Source organism: Mauremys mutica, chromosome 13, assembly GCF_020497125.1.
Source record: "Mauremys mutica isolate MM-2020 ecotype Southern chromosome 13, ASM2049712v1, whole genome shotgun sequence".
Taxonomy (NCBI): Eukaryota; Metazoa; Chordata; order Testudines; family Geoemydidae; genus Mauremys; species Mauremys mutica.
Window position 1 is genome coordinate 54098362 of NC_059084.1, and position 21166 is coordinate 54119527.

A 21166-nucleotide genomic window follows, 5' to 3' on the forward strand; every position below is an offset into this window, starting at 1 on the left:
AGCCGCCGGCCGTAGGGAGCGGCCATTACAGACTACGCCAGATCCCTGATGAGAGGGATTGGACTCAGAGGGTGTGGTTGGACATGGTGGCTGGGGTGTAGGACTGCTGATCACCGACCCCCAGAAGCGGGTGCGGCTGGACTAGGGGGCAGTGCCAGAGGACGCTGCCGAGCAGGGAACAACGTGGGTCCAGAGATGCCAACTGAGGGCAGAACAGTGGACGGGACACCACCAGGAGGAGGTGCTCCACTGGACAGAGCTAATTCCCAGAGTCACCAGCAGGAGGTGCCAGGTGGTGAGTCCCCAACCTGTTACAGGGGGCCATACAAATTCCAGAGAAAGAGAGAGCAAACTCCTCTTGACTTCAACTGGGATTTGGATACCTATTTCCCTTTAGGCTTTTGAAAATCTCCTCTTACAAGTTTGCATAGGGTGGCCTTGAACTTGGTGAGGTCTCCAGATGCTCTCTGTGACTCTGTGTGTTTCTATCCATCTCTTTCCCTCTATCTAAAAAAGACAATCATTATGACTGGGTGGTTGAGAGATTTCAAAGGTGCTTAAGGGAGTTAGAGGCCCCTTTCTCACTGACTTTTCATGGGCATTGGGTACCTAATACTTCTAGGCCATTATGAATATCAAACCGTAATGGTGTTTAAACAGAGACCAAGATTGTTCAGACTGCCTGGTGAGTTCAAAGGCCTTGCTGCTGTTTTTTTTGCTTGTCTGGTTGATACACCTAACGTGGATTATTTCCAGAGGGCAGGATCTCAACAAACACAGTTTGGCCCCTGGCAAATAAAATCACTAGTTACTTTAGAAACCATTAACCACAGCTTCTCAGTCAATAGTATTTTAAGCACAGCTTCCATGTATATCAATCCTATAATGACGCTCCTTCCCTTGACCTGGAGGGACCACTTAGAAGGTGGTGAAACACTTGACGCTAATACGGAGAACTAGTTAAAGACCTCTGCCTCTCATAAGGCTGAGATTTACAAAGATGACTGAAAGACTTGGATACCATCATCTCCTTGGTAGCTTTTAAGATCTTATCCTAAATATCATTTAAGATGATGGCTATCAAGTGGCTTGAAGAAAATATTCACCCAACTCCAATCCAAATTCAGTGAGACTTGGGCAGACACATTCATTGACAGCTCTTTAAAAGCTCTCGGCTAAACCCTTAAAAAGGCCTTATGTGGGAGTTAACTTTGGTAATTTATTATTTAATTTATTTATTTCTTTGTGTTGCAGTAGCGACCAGGAAGCCCATGGATCATGGACCGGGACCAGTGTTAGGCAGAACAAAACAATATCCTCCTGCCCCAAAGTGATCACATTCAAAGTCCAAGAGAACAGATGTGGAGATAGACGGAGAAATGGGGGAACAAAAGGAAACCAGGAGACTATAATGGTCAGTCTAATAGACAGTGGTTTCAGAACACCAGGTGCCCAAACAGTGTCAAGCTTTTTGCAGGTAAGATGGCCAAGGAGTCTTTGAAGGCGAAATTTGGAGGAGGATAGCGAGGTAGCTTTGTGGATATTTTCAGAAAGCACAAAGGTGTCCCCAGGGAGCTGACCTTCTGAGAATTCTTCCAGTGGTGGAGCGGGCAGCTCTCAGCCACAACCCACCCCACACCCGCTGCATAGCCTTAGTTATTTATTTATTTAAATTGAATTTAGTAATTTACATTAAACTACCAGGGGTTTAGTGCCTGCTGCTACAGTTTCATGCTCAACAGAGTGAAAAACACATGAAGACCAAGGATAGTGACCCCAGCCTCAATCACATGAAAACCCTATTGTTTACCCAGGAGTCTATTGTTTACCTTGGGTTCTGATCCTTTTTATCTCAGATCTGCTTAAGGCTTCATACAGGGGAAGTGTAAGATACAAGATTGAGCTCTCCAGTCCTAAACTGGAGTCACTCTGAATATGGACATTGGACTATAACCTATGGACTAGTTCTGAAAGAATTCTTTGCAACTACAAAGCTCATCATCTCTGCTATGTATCTGAACCTCAAGAATTGAACTCATGTCTGCATGTATTTGATTCCTATAACCAGTTTTAACTCTCATCTTTCGTTCTTCCTTTTTATAAATAAACCTTTAGATTTTACATACTAAGGGATTGGGAATGGTGTTGTTTTTGGGTAAGTTATATATTGACCTGGATATGCAGCTGTTCCTTTGGGATCAGAAGAATCTTTTATTTGATGAGACTGGTTGTAAAGAACCACTCATCTCTGAATCCAGGGTTTTTGGTGAGGATATAAGACTGGAATGCCTCAGGAAGCTGCTTTTCTGATTTCTTGTTAGCCAATATGGTGAAACAGAAGTTTAATGCTGTTGCTGGTTTGATATATCTTACGGAAGAAATACATCCCAAATACTGGCAGTATCTGCCTTATTTCTCGACAGCTTGTCCTGAATTTGGTATTCTTAGTCGTGACCCACTAAGGCACAGTTACACCATCCAATGACTTTGAGGATTGGTTACTACAGTCTAAGATATTCCAGGGTCCACTGGACCTCCCAGCAGATGATCATTTGTAGAGAAATGGTTCCTGCTGGGGTTTCCTGTAGAAGGTCATCCCACGGGGCCATTCCTTGGGCTCTTCCCACATTTACGCAACCAGAGAATATTTCATATTGTTGTTCTGGCCACACCTAATACCTTATGCTCATACATGAGAGTTTCAATCCTATGTTCATTGTTTGTACTTTCACAGCCCATGAATATTGTGGTGCCCTGTTTTTCATAGGTTGTTTCTTAGCTCCACTTATTCTCATTAGCATCTACACACAACATGTACCCTGCTGTCAGGACATTCCATGATGATACAATCAGATGTCTCCTGATTTGGGATAATACATTGCAAACTAGAGTCTGTTCTACACTACAGAGTTAGGTCAACTTTACAAATGTCTAAACCTACATTTCACCACCACTGACATAGCTGCCCTGCTACACCGTCTTAATAACTCCACCTCCATGAGCAATGTAGAATCAACTTCAATGGAGATAGGTTGACGCAGTGTGAATGTAGACACTGTGTTGCTTACACAGACTGTTACTGGCTTCCACAATGCCCCACACTGACCGTACAATCGATACAAGCTCTGCTGGTGTGGATGTGCAACACTGACACAAAGAGCAAAGTGTAGACACGCACAAGCAATGTGATTACTGTGGTGGCTATACTCCAACGTAATACTGTAGTGTAGCTGTAGCCTGGTTTTGTGTGGCATCACTTATTGGCACATCTTTTACAGTAATCTTGTGACCTAACTACCATAGGGTTATTCTGAGGTCCCCCTCCCATGTCAAGCATTTTTAAGCCTACGGCCTAGTCTGGCTAAGCTTAAATCTTACAGGCCTCACCCCATAGGCCTTTCATTCCGTATCTACCTAATACACACTTATAAATACTTGTCAGTCTTTTACTCCTATAATCCTACAATTTAAATCAATGGAACGTACATTGATTAGATATGAAAAAACAGACGAATTGACCGTAAGAGCAAATAACACAATCATAAGTGAATGATAAAATACACTAATTGGCTACAACTGCCAAAACACACACACCAATCTGAGGGCTGAAGTCCCACTGATCAGTCTAACAGTGTGAATGAGAGTCAAAACCATTATCAGTGTGACAAGGTAGAAGCTGCCTTTTTCTTTACAAGAAAACAAACCTCTGTATGTTATTTGCATCAGTTTGCAAATACAATCCCCTCTGGTTCCATTATCTCCCAGGAGTGTTGCCAGTCTCCCAATGACAGAACACTCCCCCAATATTATTCATAAAGGGAGTGAAGACCAGCCTGAGAAGGAGAAATGTTTGTTTTCTTTTGTTGTAAGATCACAACTTTCAAGTTTCAACTGCAGCAGAAAGGTAAATCTTTCAGATGTAAATCATTAGGCTTAAACCATGACATTTTATTTTAGTTTGTCTTGTATTTGTTTACATTCTCTATGCTGGAAAAAATTCTCATGGGAAAACGAATGTAATAGGAAAAATACTTTTTCTTGTTATATGAAAGAAGTTAATTACACCTGCGTTACAACAGATCTTTGTTTGCTACAGGCCTAATACCCTGCGAAGGAAATTATTAAAACATGATAACTGCACAGTGTAAGTTCCTCAAAGTTCTGGTCTGGTGGCTAATTTATCTTTGATTCATTTGGATGCCCCGTTCCAACAAACCATGTAGGCAGCTTTGAAAAATGTCATCCTAAGGAAGAAAAGGTCTTTCTCCTTTTAGCTCATCCACAAGTTCTCTGACTCTTTTCACATTTAAGTGACTTTGGAAGACACAATTTATGTCATTCTACCTACAGGGAATCTTGCTGATGTCAGCTTCCTTTTGCCACATTGTTGCCTGCATTGGCTGAGATTTGCAAAGCCCCTGAGACAATACAGAAGTCCATTAAAATTCATAATAATTAAGCAAGAAGATCCCCTAGGTGAGCATGAAAATCCAAACTTGTCATTATATCTTCTGTGACAAGGGATCTCCAATTTTTACATGCTAGATCTTGATTCTCCATCCTGGAAACATCCTGGAATCCTACTCCTGGATAGTTGGGATGTAGTGAGAAACCCTGCCTGTTTAACAATATGGGAATGGCAGAGACGGGAGTCTTAGTCCAGTGATAGGAAAGGTTGCTCAATAGATAAGAGAGTATCTTATGATTTGGGAGATGTGGAATTCAGCGCCTCCCTCAAGCACAAACTCCCTGTGTGATCTTGGGAAAGTCACTTCGTCTAAGCTGTGCCCCAGTTCCCATCTGTAAAATTCAGATAATACCTCACATGGGTGCTGTGAGAATCCACTAATATTAACTAGGATCTGTGATACCAGAGTGATGAGGCCCATGTAATTCCTTTATAGCAGCGGTGGTTCATTTTTTTTTGTCAAGGTCAAAGTTTCTTGGTCAAGGTTCACATGCCAGAGAAAATAATAACAAAATAACAATAATAAGAAAAAGTAAATAAAAAGATTTTGGGGTGCGTTCATAAGCCTCCTGTGGTCTGGATTTGGCCCCCAGTCTGCCTATTGACTGTATAGTGTCTAGAAAAAAGGGTAACATTTCTGTAACTAGTTCGGGACCTCTCTAGTTGTGCTCACCGTGTTCTAAGAAAGCGATGGGAGGAGCTGTACGTATATAGCCAGGTCTTGGTTGTTTGTGAATATCGAACAGAGACAATTATTTGGGGACCAGCTCTTTCCCCAAGTTTAGTTTGTTATATAAGCAGCAATGGATACATCAAACTAGTTAGCCTGGGAAAGCATGTTCTTTGCCAATCTCAGAAATTCTCTATCTCCTTCATTAGCTTGTGAGCCTACCATACTCTTTCTGAGTGTACATCTTTTCTGTCTCATAGGCCTCCAGAATATCGTGGTTGAATCCATAAACCAGATAGATAAAGGTTCATGCTCTTATTTTGTATTGTTGCTCTTTTTGCAGGGGAATCAGAAATGGAGGAAGCAAATGAAACCACGGTGGCTGAGTTTATTCTGCTGGGGTTTTCTGGGGTTGGTGACCAACTTCAGTTGTTCCTCTTCGTTGTTCTTTCACTGACCTACTTGGTCACACTAGCAGGGAATTCGTTAATCATGTTCATAGTGTGGGTGGATCACCGACTCCACACCCCCATGTACTTTTTCATCAGCAATCTGTCCTTCTTGGAGATATGGTTCACCTCGGTCACAAACCCAAAGATGCTGCTCAACTATCTCTCAGACAGCAAAACCATCTCATTCCTTGGCTGCATGGCCCAGTCCTACTTCTATTTTGCGCTGGGGTCTACAGAGTTCACCCTTCTTGTGGTCATGTCCTTTGACCGCTATGTTGCCATCTGCCACCCATTGCGATATGCTGCCATCATGAAACAAAGACTCTGCATTCAACTAGTTTTTGTTTCTTGGGTGGGAGGTTTCCTGGTTATAGGTTTACGGATGGTCCTGGTGTGCAAGCTGAGATTCTGTGGGCCGAATGTGATCAACCATTTCTTTTGTGACAGCATCCCGCTTTTCCAACTCTCCTGCACCGATACCCAACTAATTAAGAGGGTGGATTCCATTTTGCTGTCAGCCATAGTGTTGACTTCATTATGTTTAACCATGATGTCGTATGCTTGCATCTTCTACTCTGTACTGAGAATCCCATCTGCCACGGGGAGGCAGAAAGCCTTTGCCACCTGCGCTTCCCATCTTACTGTTGTAACGCTGATCTACGGGAGCTGTATTTTTATGTACGCCAGGCCCACCCACGGCTACTCCTTGGATCACAACAAAGCCGTGTCAGTGCTGAACACTGTTGTGACCCCGTTCCTCAATCCCTTCATCTACAGCCTAAGAAACAAGAGTGTTAAGCTTGCACTGAGAGATGCCTTCAGTCACAGCAAGGGAAAGTTGTTCCCGAAGTTACTATGTGCTTCTTGATGGAGGTAAGAACAACAAAAACACAGTGGAAGAGGAGATGTCAGTCTTGCAACAGACTCTGCAAAATAGCCTCTTCTCCATCTGTATAGTTTTAAAATTAAAGTTCACTCAAATCTCTTGCTCAGGGAATTAATCTGAATAGCACGATGGTTAGAGCGATGTTGTGGGAGGCGAGACACTCAGGTTCCTTGTTTGGTCTGATTTGGAGACAGGATTTGAACCTGTGTCTTTCATATTCCCTGCAGCCCCCTCCTGCCCTGGGCTTGTGGAGTTAAATCAGAACATACGAGCTGCCACCGTGGGTCCAATCCATGGTCCAGCTAGTCTAGTCTCCTGTTTCTAACTGTAGCCTGTAACAAAGCTTCTGGGTGAATGTACAGAACATGGCAATTTTGCAGTGATCCACACCTAGCTTCTGTCATCAGAGGTTTAGGGTCACCCCAAGCATGGGGTTGCATCCCTGAGCACCTCGGCTAATATCCACTGATGGCCCTATCCTCCATGATCCTATCCTCCATCTAGATAATTTTTCCAACCCATTTGCACTTTTGTCTAGCCCAACATCCCATTGGCAAGAAGTTCCGCAAGTGAATTGTGTGAAAAAGTACTTCCTCTTGTTGTATTAACCTGCTGCCTATTAATGTCTTTAGGTGTCCTCTGCTATTTGTATCATGGGAATGAGGATATAACACTTCTCTATTGACTTTTTCCACACCATTCATGATTTTATACAACCCTATCATATCCTATTTGAATAATCTCTTTTCTAAACCAAAAAGCCCTAATCTTTTCACACTCTCCTATTACGGAAGTAGTTCCTTTCCCTGGACATCTTTGTTGTCCTCCTCTGAAACTTTTGCAGTTCCACTATAACATTTTCAAAATGGGGAAACCAGAACTGATCACAATATTTATGGTGTGGGCGTACGATGGATTTATAGAGTGGCATTATGATTTTTTTTGTTTCATTATCGATCCCTTCCCTATTGGTTCCTAGCCTTCAGTCAACTATTTTTTTTAAATCCACTGCTGTGCACTGAGCTGACACTTTCAGACAAATATCTGTGGAGTCCCGAAGGTCTTTTTCTTTAGTGCTAACAGCTCAATAGCCTAAAATCTCAAGTCAAATTAAAGACTTTCTTCTGCTCTGTCAGCAGACATAGAACATTAGTTACAGTGTAGCGGTTTCTCAGGTGCAGAATGGAATGGACAGAGAGATTTTTGGCCCATATAACCTGCTGGTTAGGCACTAGCCCCAAATGGGAGACACCCGATTAAACTGCTGGCTCCAAGCAAGGCAGTGCAGGGGTTTTAACTGTGTCTTCACATGTTCTAACACTGCACCCTACACACTGGGCTCTAGGCTGGAAGAGATGCTCCCTACCACGGCCCAGAAATGCTAGACTGGACCAGTTCATCTGTTTCACAAACAGTTTCAAGAGTCTTGGTTTCATTCTGATGCAGAATGAAAACAATTTTTGAAGCCCTGAAATGGAATTATTTTCTAGCCAGCATCTCGCTTTCTTCCCCTAGCCTGGTACTAGATTGCTTACGTGTTTGACACTTTTTTTTTTACTGTGGTTTTCTATTTCATCTGCAGTTATAAGTACTTGGAGAAAAAATATTTTCCTCTCTACTGTTTGAAACACAGACCAAAAGTAATTAATCCCAAGAGAGAAAGTGCTGAAATAAAGACACACAAAGTTGTTGATTTCGCTTTTAATGTTGCAAAGCAGATATCAGCCCTCACCCCCTGAGAATGTTTTTGTTGATGACCCTTGCTGAAATCATTCTCTCTGGTCAGGGAAAGAGTCCTCTTTGGCCCATCCCCTTCTACTATCACACTGGGCCATTGGAGTCAGCTGTGACTCATCAGAAATTGTACCTTATTCCGAGTCACAAACCCTGCTGCTTAAAGCACATGGCCCCATAGGTATAAGCTCGGACATCGGGGTTCATGCTGACTGCCAAAGAAGTCCCTTACTGAACCCCCATACCCTGCAGCAAAGCGCCCCCTAACACACGGCTTAGAGATTAGAGATCGATCTTTTCCAAGACAGCTGGGGTTGGGGGTTGGATTTTCAAATGCATTTTGTCAGCCAACTATTTAAAGCAATGAACTTTGCCACCTCTGCTTCCCATCTTGCTCTTGTAACACTGGCCCATGGAAGGTGTATTCTTATGTATGCCAGGCCCACAGGAAACTTATCCCTGGATCTTAGCGAAGAGATGGCTCTGCTCAACACCATAGTTCACACTTTCCTCAACCCCTTTATCTACAGCCTCCAAAACAAGGGTGTTAATCCCGCCTTGAGAGATGCTTTCAGTCAGAGCAGGACACAATTATTCCCCAAGTTCTGTTGTGCTTCTTGATGGAGGCCAAAAAAAAATGGAAAAGAAGGAATCAGTCTTGCAGTATGTAGAGCTATTCTGTGCAATAGCCTCTTCTTCATCTGTATATTTTTACAATAAAAAGTCAGTTGGTCAAGGCTATTGTTTGGGGAATGAATTTAAATTCTTTATTTTATATTTTTGAAAAGCTCTGGATTAGGACACACAGGAAACCAACCTTCTTCTCTATCTTCTTGGGCACGGTGAAGTTCATCCAACTGGCCATGGTGTCCTACAATCTAGACGTGGCCATCTGCACCCCCTTGCCCTACGCAGTCATTATGAATGGCAGGGGATGATACATGCTTGTCCTTTCCTGATGGCTAGCACCTTTTCTGTTCATGCTTGGTGCACCCACTGTATATGCCAGGATGCCATTCTGTGGCCAAGAACTAGACCTTTTCTTTTGTGATATCACCCGTCTTGAAAGCTGTCTGTGTGGGCATCAGCTACCTTGAAATACTAGACTTTATTCTCTCCTCCATTGTATTACTGAGATCCTTAACATTGACCATAGTGTCTTACACCTATATCATAGCCTCTATCCTCAGGATAGCCCCCGTTGAAGGGCACATAAAGGTCTTTTCCACGTGTGTCTCACATCACCGTAGTAACCATCGCAGCCTACGGGAGTTCCGTTTTTGTGTCTGTCTGGCCACAGCAGAGCCAATCCTTGGCTTATGATAAAGCAGCATCTCTGCTCACCCACAGAGGTGACATCCCTATTAAACACCTTCATCTATAGCCTTGGGAATGTTAGCGTTAAGGACGTCTTGAGAGATACTGTAGCTAGGCTTATAGGTTTAATCCTGAGATTTAATCCTGAGTCTAGATTTAATCCTGAGTGGAGCGCAGGAGCTGGTCCAAGAGGTAACTATAGCAGGACCGCTTGGAAATAGTGACCATAATACAATAGCATTCAACATCCCTGTGGTGGGAAGAACATCTCAACTGCCCAACACTGTGGCCTTTAATTTCAAAAGGGGGAACTATACAAAAATGAGGGGGTTAGTTAGACAAAAGTTAAAAGGTACAGTGACTAAAGTGAAATCCCTGCAAGTTGCGTGGGCCCTTTTTAAAGACACCATAATAGAGGCCCAACTTCAATGTATACCCCAAATTAAGAAAAACAGTAAAAGAACTAAAAAAGAGCCACCGTGGCTTAACAACCATGTAAAAGAAGCAGTGAGAGATAAAAAGACTTCCTTTAAAAAGTGGAAGTCAAATCCCAGTGAGGCAAATAGAAAGGAGCACAAACACTGCCAACTTAAGTGCAAGAGTGTAATAAGAAAAGCCAAAGAGGAGTTTGAAGAACGGCTAGCCATAAACTCCAAAGGTAATAACAAAATGTTTTTTAAGTACATCAGAAGCAGGAAGCCTGCTAAACAACCAGTGGGGCCCCTTGACGATGAAAATACAAAAGGAGCGCTTAAAGATGATAAAGTCATTGCGGAGAAACTAAATGGATTCTTTGCTTCAGTCTTCACGGCTGAGGAAGTTAGGGAGATTCCCAGACCTGAACTGGCTTTTGTAGGTGACAAATCTGAGGAACTGTCACAGATTGAAGTGTCACTAGAGGAGGTTTTGGAATTAATTGATAAACTCAACATTAACAAGTCACCGGGACCAGATGGCATTCACCCAAGAGTTCTGAAAGAACTCAAATGTGAAGTTGCGGAACTATTAACCAAGGTTTGTAACCTGTCCTTTAAATCGGCTTCGGTACCCAATGACTGGAAGTTAGCTAATGTAACGCCAATATTTAAAAAGGGCTCTAGGGGTGATCCTGGCAATTACAGACCGGTAAGTCTAACGTCGGTACCGGGCAAATTAGTTGAAACAAGAGTAAAGAATAAAATTGTCAGACACATAGAAAAACATAAACTCTTGAGCAATAGTCAACATGGTTTCTGTAAAGGGAAATCGTGTCTTACTAATCTATTAGAGTTCTTTGAAGGGGTCAACAAACATGTGGACAAGGGGGATCCAGTGGACATAGTGTACTTAGATTTCCAGAAAGCCTTTGACAAGGTCCCTCACCAAAGGCTCTTACGTAAATTAAGCTGTCATGGGATAAAAGGAAAGGTCCTTTCATGGATTGAGAACTGGTTAAAGGACAGGGAACAAAGGGTAGGAATTAATGGTAAATTCTCAGAATGGAGAGGGGTAACTAGTGGTGTTCCCCAAGGGTCAGTCCTAGGACCAATCCTATTCAATTTATTCATAAATGATCTGGAGAAAGGGGTAAACAGTGAGGTGGCAAAGTTTGCAGATGACACTAAACTACTCAAGATAGTTAAGACCAAAGCAGATTGTGAAGAACTTCAAAAAGATCTCACAAAACTAAGTGATTGGGCAACAAAATGGCAAATGAAATTTAATGTGGATAAATGTAAAGTAATGCACATTGGAAAAAATAACCCCAACTATACATACAACATGATGGGGGCTAATTTAGCTACAACGAGTCAGGAAAAAGATCTTGGAGTTATCGTGGATAGTTCTCTGAAGATGTCCACGCAGTGTGCAGAGGCGGTTAAAAAAGCAAACAGGATGTTAGGAATCATTAAAAAGGGGATAGAGAATAAGACTGAGAATATATTATTGCCCTTATATAAATCCATGGTACGCCCACATCTCGAATACTGTGTACAGATGTGGTCTCCTCACCTCAAAAAAGATATTCTAGCACTAGAAAAGGTTCAGAAAAGAGCAACTAAAATGATTAGGGGTTTAGAGAGGGTCCCATATGAGGAAAGATTAAAGAGGCTAGGACTCTTCAGTTTGGAAAAGAGGAGACTAAGGGGGGACATGATAGAGGTATATAAAATCATGAGTGATGTTGAGAAAGTGGATAAGGAAAAGTTATTTACTTATTCCCATAATACAAGAACTAGAGGTCACCAAATGAAATTAATAGGCAGCAGGTTTAAAACAAATAAAAGGAAGTTCTTCTTCACGCAGCGCACAGTCAACTTGTGGAACTCCTTACCTGAGGAGGTTGTGAAGGCTAGGACTATAACAATGTTTAAAAGGGGACTGGATAAATTCATGGTGGCTAAGTCCATAAATGGCTATTAGCCAGGATGGGTAAGAATGGTGTCCCTAGCCTCTGTTCGTCAGAGGATGGAGATGGATGGCAGGAGAGAGATCACTTGATCATTGCCTGTTAGGTTCACTCCCTCAGGGGCACCTGGCATTGGCCACTGTCGGTAGACAGATACTGGGCTAGATGGACCTTTGGTCTGACCCGGTACGGCCTTTCTTATGTTCTTATGTTATGTTATGTAGGTTACTCAAAGAAGGTCCATTCTGGAAATATGACTTTTTAAAAGGGGAGAAAATAGTAAATAAAAGGCCAGGAGGGCCTGACTTACATTTCCAAGAGTGACTGAGGCCCTTGGAGGCAGAGTTTCAAAGGAATTTAGGGGCTAGATGCATAAAGAGATTTAGGTACCTAATGGTCACTTTATGCCCCACTGAGATCCTCACAACCTCTACTCAACTGTCACTTAAACCTGGACTCACCTAAATTCCCCACGTGCCTATGTTTGTGACACCAAAGTCCCCATGGTGCTTAAATTTCCATCGGTGGGCATGTCTGAAAGCACCATGTGCTGGGTCACCAAGCGGGTGTCTGCCCTAGCTCATGACTAAGCCCCACTGAGATTCTCAAACCAGGTGTTTCCTCACTGATCATGCATGTGGGCAGGGGGGCAGGTTTGTAGAAAGTTTGGTGGTGCCCAGAACGCTCAGAGCTCACCCCCCCCAGACTCTGCCCCCCAACTGCCTAAGGCTCTGTGAGGGAATTTGGGTGGGGGGAGAAGGTCTGGGGTGCAGGCCCTGTGTTGGGGCAGAGGATTGGTGTGTAGGACGGTTGAGAGGTTGGGCTCTGGGATGGAGTATGGGATGCAGGCTCTGGGAGGGAGTTTAGGGATGGGAGGGAGCGCAGGCTCTGGGAGGGAGCGCAGGCTCTGGGAGGGAGTTTGGGGATGGGAGGGAGTTTGGGGATGGGAGGGGGTGCAGGCTCTGGAACAGAGTTTGGGTGTAGGTCCTGGGCTGGGGTAAGAGGTGTGCAGGCTCTGGGACAGAGTTTGGGTGTAGGAGGGGGTGTGTGAGAAGGGGTTGGGAGTGCAGTGGGTGCTAGGTGCAGGCTCCGGGCTGGGGCATGGGATGGGGTGCTGGATGGGTGGAGGGGTGCAGGCTCTGGGAGGGAGTATGGAGGGCTGGGTGCAGGCTCTGGGCAGGGGCTGGGGGTATAAGAGAGGATGAGGGGTGCAGGCTCTGGTACAGAGTTTAGGTGCAGGCTCTAGGCTGGCGATGCAGGTTCTGGGAGGGAGTTTGGGGGCCAGAAAGGGGGTGTGGGCTCTCGGAGGGCATGGTGGGTGCTGAGGGGAGGGGACTGCCATCACATGTGGCTTCCTTCCTTCCCTGCTGCCCCTCACCGTAGCCTCACTGGGGGTGGGGGATGGGGGATGGGGCTGCCCCTTGCCCAGTGTCTGCAGGAGTGGGGACTGCGGGTGTGTATGGGGGTGGTGGTGGATCACAGGGTCAAACACCACTGAAGCCCCAGCAGCTGCTCAGGTGAGTCACAGAGGTCCACTCCAGATGTCTCCCGCCGGAAGCCCCTAGGGTTCTGGTGCCGGGGGAGGGGAGGGCTGTGTGTGCCCCCTCCCTCTCCCCCTCCCGAGGTGCAGTAGCAGCAGCCGCTGCCTCAGCCTGCTGCCGGCGACGTTGCTCTTGTGCTGGGCTGTAGCTGCCAGCAGCGGAGGCCAGGGAGAGCCACGCTGCTTTCACTCAGGCAGGGGCACTTCGGGGATGTGTGTGTGTGTGTGTGTGTGCTCCAGGCAGGGCCGAGGGAGAGACCCGGCTCCAAACATTGGTGGGGCTTGAAGCTTGCTGGAGCCTGGGCACCACAAGAGAATATAACTTTCCGCCCCTGTGGGGCCTTATCTGGTAGCCATTCTCAAAGGCACAGAACAGATAGCTGGGGGGAAACAGATTGGGAAGCTTCTGGGCTAGGAAGTGTGTGCCCCATAATTCCCAATGCCTCAGTGTTTAGGGCTAGTCCCATCCCTTCTCCAAATTAGGCAGCATGGCAATTTGAAAGCAGGTCTTTTACACCCCAGATGTGTGCCCTAAGCACTGGGCTTTTGGCTAGAGTATTGTAGGATCTAATGGTTTGTGTAATTTTTTCATGAGAAAGACCTGATCTGCCTTAGTTGCTTAACTCCAGGAGAGGGTTCATGGCTGTGAGTCCTGAGTGGAAATAGGTTTATCCTTCTAGTCCAATCCCCTGCCCTGATGCAACACTATGTATTATGTAGACCATCCCTGACAGGTGTTTGTCCAACTTGTTCTTAAAAACTTCCAGTGATGGAGATTCCACAACCTCCCTAGGTAAATCGTTCCAGTGCTTAACTAGCCTGACAGTTAGGAAGTATTTTGTAATATCTAATCTGAAATGTCCTTGCTAATAATTGACCCCATGACTTCTTGTCCATTCCTCACTGGTAGAGGAGAGCAATTTATCACTCTCCTCTTTATAACCTTTTACGTATTTGAAGACTGTTGTCACCTCTTCTCTTCTCCAGACTAAACATACCCAGTTTCGTGAACTCTTTCCTTGCAGGTCAGGTTTTCTAGACCTTTAATCATATTTGCTGCTCTTCTCTGGACTTTCTCCAGTTCGTCCAGATCTTTTCTGAAATGTGTCACCCAGCGCTGGAGACAGCACTCTAGCTGAGACTTTTTCAGTGCTAAGTAGAGTTTGTCTCTTGTCTTAAACTTGGTTTGAAAGTTCTTAGGGCAGATACCATCCTATTGTTGGGCTTTTGTATAGTACCTAATGCAGTGTTCACCTGATTTATGATTGGGGTCGCTAGGCACTACCAAATATAAGTTCTTCTTCTGATCATTTCTTTATTAACATTGAAAACCAAAGTGTTGCTTCTATATTCATTCTGCCAAGTGGTAGTGGGTGTATTTGACTTAACATTGTAGCTCTCACCAAGCAAGGATGGTCCAGTAGTTAGGGTGGAAACTTGAGAGTTCTGGCTTTACATTTTTCCCATACCACTGGCCTCCTGTGTGAGTTTGGGCAAGTCCCTCCGGGCCAGATTTTTAAAGAAATTTAGGATCCTAAAGATGGAGATCAGAACCTGGTGAGATTTTCAAAACTGGAAAGATTCCTAGCTCCTTAGGAAGGGACAACCCAGTCAGCTAGCCTGGCCTCCTGTGTATCACAGGCCATGACATTAAAGAGGAACGGAAGGGAGGGCTATCACAGGACAGTTGAATGCAGCATGTGAGGTAGGTGTAGAGTGAGGGTTCAAGTGATTAAGGCACCAAACTCCCATGGACTCTTAGGATCAAGTTTTCAAAGGTATTTAGGTACCTAAAGATGCAGCTAGACACCTAGTGGGTTTACATAAAGCAACAGGGCAGGTGGCCCACTACATGCAAGTGGGAACAGCACTCCTGTTGAGAGGGCTGGGCAGCACCTAGGCAGCAAGAAAAGGTCCGATAGGTAGAAGAAGAGCAGATGACTGCTGCCAGATATGAGCAGGCCCCAAGCCACAGAGCCAGGGTCAGAGGGCTAAAGAGTGCTGAAGGAAGGGCAGCCACTGACAGGGTGACCCACTGATGTCTCCTGGCAAGACAGCTTGACCTCCAGGAACAATGAGAGGGCCAGGGGGAATGAGGGATACTCCTCTGGCAAAGATTGGCTGAGCCTTACTCAGTGGGCGGGGCTATCAACAAGGCCAGGGCTTTATAAAGCAGTGAGCAAGTGACCAGGGAGCTTTGTGACCAGGGGCTGCTAACAGGGAGTTTTGCAAGGGAGTTTGGAAGGGGAATGGGAAGGGGCCAAGGTTCACTTGCCGTTCTCTAAAACCTGTAAACTAAACTACATTCAAAACTTCTTGATTTAAACAAAACCCTTTCATTAACTTAAGTAGCTGTAGGAGAGAATGCAGGCAGAAGCCCAGCAGCAGAGTGGGGGCTGTCCAATTTATTGCGCCAAGTGCAGCATGTATGATTCCCTGCCCTGTGGGCGGGTGGCGTATGTGCGCATTCGGTGCAAGGAGCTCCTGGCCCTCAGAGACTGCGTACGGGCTTTGGAGGCCAGGGTGGTGGAACTGGAGGAGCTAAGGGAGGCAGAGAGGTATGTTGATGAGGCTTTCCGGGACACTGTAGAATTGTCCCACCTGTGGTCAGACAGCCCCTGCGCTGTTGAGGAGGATGAAAGGCCTAGGGAAGCAACGCAGTCAACGGGAGCAGAGGGAAACCTTCCCATAGTTGGGACCCTCCTTCCAGATGGAGTTGGGGGTCAAAAACCAGATATGTGTCAACACTACTGGACGTGTTAGCTGCCTTTCGACTCTGTGTGGGCAGGAAGGGACAAGCTGCTTCCAGCCACACGTGTGGCATGGGGAGAAAGAGATGAACTCGGCAATGATACGGGCCAGGTCATCCCTTCCCCTCCCGCTCCTCCCCTGTGGCTGGAAGCAGATCCTGTCCCTTCCCTCCCGCACAGTGACAAAAGGCTGCTGCTGACCACATTCTGGTGTGAACCCTGGAAGAAATCGTGTGTGTATGGGGGAGATGTGACCCTGCATGCCCCCTCCCCCGTGTGGTGCCTCGGGAAGACACGGTGCCAGGTACCGTGAGAGGCGGGTCTGTCCCGGGGACCCAGCCTGGCATGGAGGGCGGAGAGCACTGGGCAGGGAGGGTTGGTTAGGCCAGTCACTGCCCCCGCCCCGTGTGAGAGAGATGGACAGAAGTGTGTGCGCATCACCTCTCCCTGTGTGTGAGTGTGTGTGTGTGTGTGTGTGTGTGTGTGTCACCCCTCCATGTGTGAACCCTAAAGCCTTAAAGATAAGAAGGTAAATAAAAAGAAGCCAATTAAGCAGTATTACTTTTTAACAGGGTCTCAGGCAACTTGATGTTAATGTGAATGTTTGTGCTGCATAGTTCTGACTGATTGCCATTGAACTCACTTGAAGACAAGTAATTTTACCAGGTGTTCCATATTCAGCATAGGGAAGTGGTCACTCTAGTCAGTGTAGACACTGCATTGCTTACGGCAACTGTTATTGGCTTTCAGGAGCCATCCCACAATGTCCCACAGTGACACAACAATGAATACAAGCGCCCCTGATGACAATGTGCACCGCTGACACAAGAAGCAAAGTGTAGACATACATAAGCAATGTAATCACGGTGGCAGCTGTATGTCAATGTAAATCAGGAAGTCTTAATTTTGTAGTGTGGACATGGCCTAGTTTTCTGTAACATCACTATTGGCAAATCGTTTACATAATCTTGTGATCTACTGGCATAGGGTTATTCCTAGGTCACCCACTCATGTCAAGTGTTCTTTAACCTAGGGCAGGGTTTCTCAAACAGGGGTCGCCGGTTGTGTAGGGAAAGCTCCTGGCGGGCCAGGCCGGTGTGTTTACCTGCCCCGTCCGCAGGTCCGGCCGATCACGGCTCCCAGTGGCCGGGGATCGCTGCTCTGGGCGAATGGGGGCTGCTGAAGTGGCAGCCAGTAAGTCCCTTGGCCCACACCGCTTCCAGCAGCTCCCATTGTCCAGAAGCAGCGATCTGCGGCCAGTGAGAGCTGCGATCGGCTGGACCTGCGGATGGGGCAGGTAAACACACCGGCCCAGCCCACCAGGGGCTTTCCCTACACAAGCGGTGACCCCTGTTTGAGAAACCCTGCTCTATTTAATTATATATGGCACCTCTAAAGACCAGGTAAGTGTTTAGAGGTGCCATATACACTCTCACAGACACCCCCGCACACACCCCTCAGGGCTGAATTCCCATTCATCGATCAGACAGAGTAAAGTGTAAATGAGAATCAAACCTGTTATCCAAACCGTGTGACAAGTTAGAAGCTGCCCATTTCTTTAAAGGTGACAAACTTCTGTATGTTCAATTTGCACATATGAAACCCTCTGAGATTTCTTAGACATTCTTATCTCCCCTGGGTGGTGCCAGTGAAAAAATAACATTTCTCCAATGTTGTTTATAAAATGAGTGAAGACGAGACATGTTTCTCCCTAATCGGAACAGAGAAGAAGACATGGTTTTTTGTTTGTTTTCTTTTGTTGTAAGATCACGGCATTGAAGATTCAGCTGAATGAGAAAGGTAAATCTTTCAGGTGTAAATCATTAGGCTTAATGTAGCAAACCATGACATTTCATTTTCTTTTTATTTATATTTTGATTACATTTTCTATGCTGGAAAAAAAATCTATTAGGAAAAAAATCTAGTAGGAAATATTAACGTTTCTTATCTGAAAGAAGTTAATTAAACCTATGTTACAACAATCTTATATGCCTAATTCAGTGTGAAGGAATTGATTAAATCATTATAGAGTCCTAGTATGAGTTGCTCAGTGTTCTGATTTGGTGGCTAATTTATCTTTGATTTATGTATTTGGATGCCTCATTCCCACCCCATCCTTTAGGCAGCATTGAAAACTGTCATGCGAAGTAAGAAAGGGTCTTTTTCCTATGAGCTCTGTGAACTCATCCTCAAGTTCTTCTTACTCTCTTCACATTTAAATGACTTTGGAAGACCTATATGTGTCATTCTACCTACAGGGAATCTTGCCAATCTTAATTTCCTTTTGCCTTGTTGTTGCATGAGATGGCTGAAAAATGCAAAGCCACCTAGATGATACAGATGTCCTTTAAAATTCATAGGAGTTAGGCAAGAAGATCCCTTAGCTGAGCATGAAAATCCAACACTTTCAATAGCTCTTCCATGATGGGGATCTTCATTTTTTTCAATGCCTGTTTTCCCTACTCCATCCTGGAATCCTTCTCCCCTCTAGCTGGGATGTAGCCAGGAACCCTTCCTGTTTAGCAATATGGGAATGGCAGAGACAGGGGGAGTCTTAGTCCAGGGACAGGAAAGGTTGCTTAATAGATAAGAGAGTATGTTATGATTTGGGATATGTGGAATTCAGCGCCACCCTCAGACACATACTCCCTGTGTGATCTTGGGAAAGTCATTTCGTCTAAGCTGAACCCATCTGTAAAATTCAGATAATACCTTACACAGGTGCTGTGAGAATGCACCAATATTTGCGAGGTTCTCCGATATGAGAGTGACAATGGTCCCATGTATCAGAGGGGGAGCCATGTTAGTCTGGATCTGTAAAAAGCAACAAAGAGTCCTGTAGCATCTTACAGACTAATAGACGTATTGCAGCATAAGCTTTCATGAGTGAATACTGACATGTGTCTGATGAAGTGAGTATTCACCCACGAACGTTTATGCTCCAATGCATCTGTTGGTCTATAAGGTGCCACAGGACCCTTTGTTGCTTTTTAAAGGCCCCATGTAGTTTGTGTGTACTTTGTAGAAACGGAGTAAGATCTCTTTAAATGGTTGGTAAGTTCTCTCTAGTTGTGCTCACTGTGTTCTAAGATTTAGAAGGCACCAGAAAGCACTGAGAGGAGCTGTATGTATATAGCCAGGTGTTGCTTGTTTGTGAATATCAAGCAAAGACAATTATTTGGAAACCAGCTCTTTCCTCAAGTTTAATTTGTTGTATAAAATACAATAGACATATCAACTTAGTTACCCTGGGAACCCATGTTCTGTGTCAAGCTCACTAATTCTGTCTCCTTCCTTAGTGTGTGATATTGAGTGTACAGCTTTTCTGTTTCACAACCCTCCAGAACAGAGATCAGCAACCTTTGGCACACGGCTCTCCAGGGTAAGCACCCTGGTGGGCCGGGCAGTTTGTTTACCTGCCACGTCTGCAGGTTCAGCAGATCGCGGCTCCCACTGGCCGCAGTTCCCCGCTCCAGACCAATGGGGGCTGCGGGAAGCGGCGCGGGCCGAGGAATGTGCTGGCCGCTGCTTCCCGCAGCCCCCATTGGCCTGGAGCAGTGAACTGCAGCCAGTGGGAGCCGCGATTGGCTAAACCTGCAGACGCGGAAGGTAAACAAACTGGCCCGGCCCACCAGGGTGTTTACCCTGGCGAGCCACGTGCCAAAGGTTGCTGATCCCTGCTCCAAAACATTAGGTTGAATCCATAAATGTGATAAAGGTTCATGCTCTTATTTTTTTTATTGTTGCTCTTTCTACAGGGGAAACTGAAATTGGAAATGGAGGAAGCAAATGAAACCACAGTGGCTGAATTCATTCTCTTGGGGTTTTCTGGAGTTTGTGACAAATTCCAGATGTTTCTCTTCTTTGTTCTTTTACTGACCTACTTGGTCACACTAACCGGGAACTCATTAATCATTCTGATAGTTTGGGTGGATCACCGACTCCACAGCCCCATGTACTTTTTCATCAGCAATTTGTCCTTCTTGGAGATATGGTTCACCTTGGTCACAAACCCAAAGATGCTGTTGAACTTTCTCTCAGACAGCAAAACCATCTCATTCCTTGCCTGCATGGCCCAATCCTACTTCTATTTCGCCCTGGGAGCTGCGGAGTTCATCCTTCTCGTGGTCATGTCCTTTGACCGCTATGTTGCCATCTGCCACCCATTGCGATATGCTGCCATCATGAAACAGAGACTCTGCATTCAACTAGTTTTTGTTTCTTGGGTGGGAGGTTTCTTGGTTATAGGTTTACGGATGGTCCTGGTGTGCAAGCTGAGATTCTGTGGGCCTAATGTGATCAACCATTTCTTTTGTGACAGCACCCCGCTTTTCCAACTCTCCTGCACCGATACCCAACTAATTAAGAGGGTGGATTCCATTTTGCTGTCAGCCATAGTGTTGACTTCATTATGTTTAACCATGATCTCGTACGCTTGCATCTTCTACTCTGTACTGAGAATCCCATCTGCCACGGGGAGGCAGAAACCCTTTGCCACCTGCGCTTCCCATCTTACTGTTGTAGCGATGGCCTATGGAAGCTGCTTTGTTTTGTATGGCAGTCCCTCAGGATACTTATCTCTGGAAATCAACAAAGGGGTGGCTCTGCTGAACACCGTAGTGTACCCATTCCTCAACCCCTTCATCTACAGCCTCAGAAACAAGAGTGTTAAACTTGCCCTGAGCGTTGCTTTCAGTCATAACAGGACAAAGTTGTTCCCCAAGTTGTGTTATGCTTCTTGATGGAGGCAAGACGTGTAATAATAATAATAATTAGAAAAGCATAGTTCAGAGTTGCAACATGTAGCCAAATTCTGTGCAATAGCCTCTTCTACATCTTTTTTTTTTTTTTAATAAAGTCTATTGTCTGGGGGAATTAATTCAAAATCTTTATTTCATTCTTTTGAAAAGTGCTGGACTAGGAAACACTGAATGCCCATGTGTATTGCTCCACAGAACAG

At 45.2% G+C, this 21166-nt stretch overlaps 2 protein-coding genes across 2 annotated transcripts; both read left to right on the top strand.

The window, feature by feature from the left end:
- Nucleotides 1-5492: 5492 nt before the first annotated feature.
- On the top strand, nucleotides 5493-6458 carry LOC123347764 (olfactory receptor 49-like). Its single transcript, XM_044984962.1, has one exon. The coding sequence runs from the start codon at nucleotides 5493-5495 to the stop codon at nucleotides 6456-6458; it is 966 nt and encodes a 321-aa protein (XP_044840897.1).
- A 13524-nt stretch (nucleotides 6459-19982) lies between these two features.
- LOC123347766 (olfactory receptor 49-like) lies at nucleotides 19983-20948 on the top strand. Its single transcript, XM_044984964.1, has one exon. The coding sequence runs from the start codon at nucleotides 19983-19985 to the stop codon at nucleotides 20946-20948; it is 966 nt and encodes a 321-aa protein (XP_044840899.1).
- The last annotated feature ends 218 nt before the right edge of the window (nucleotides 20949-21166 follow it).

Excerpts from the sequence above, each read along its gene's own strand:
- LOC123347764 (XM_044984962.1), top strand. The coding sequence starts at position 5,493 with ATGGAGGAAGCAAATGAAACCACGGTGGCTGAGTTTATTCTGCTGGGG.
- LOC123347766 (XM_044984964.1), top strand. The coding sequence starts at position 19,983 with ATGGAGGAAGCAAATGAAACCACAGTGGCTGAATTCATTCTCTTGGGG.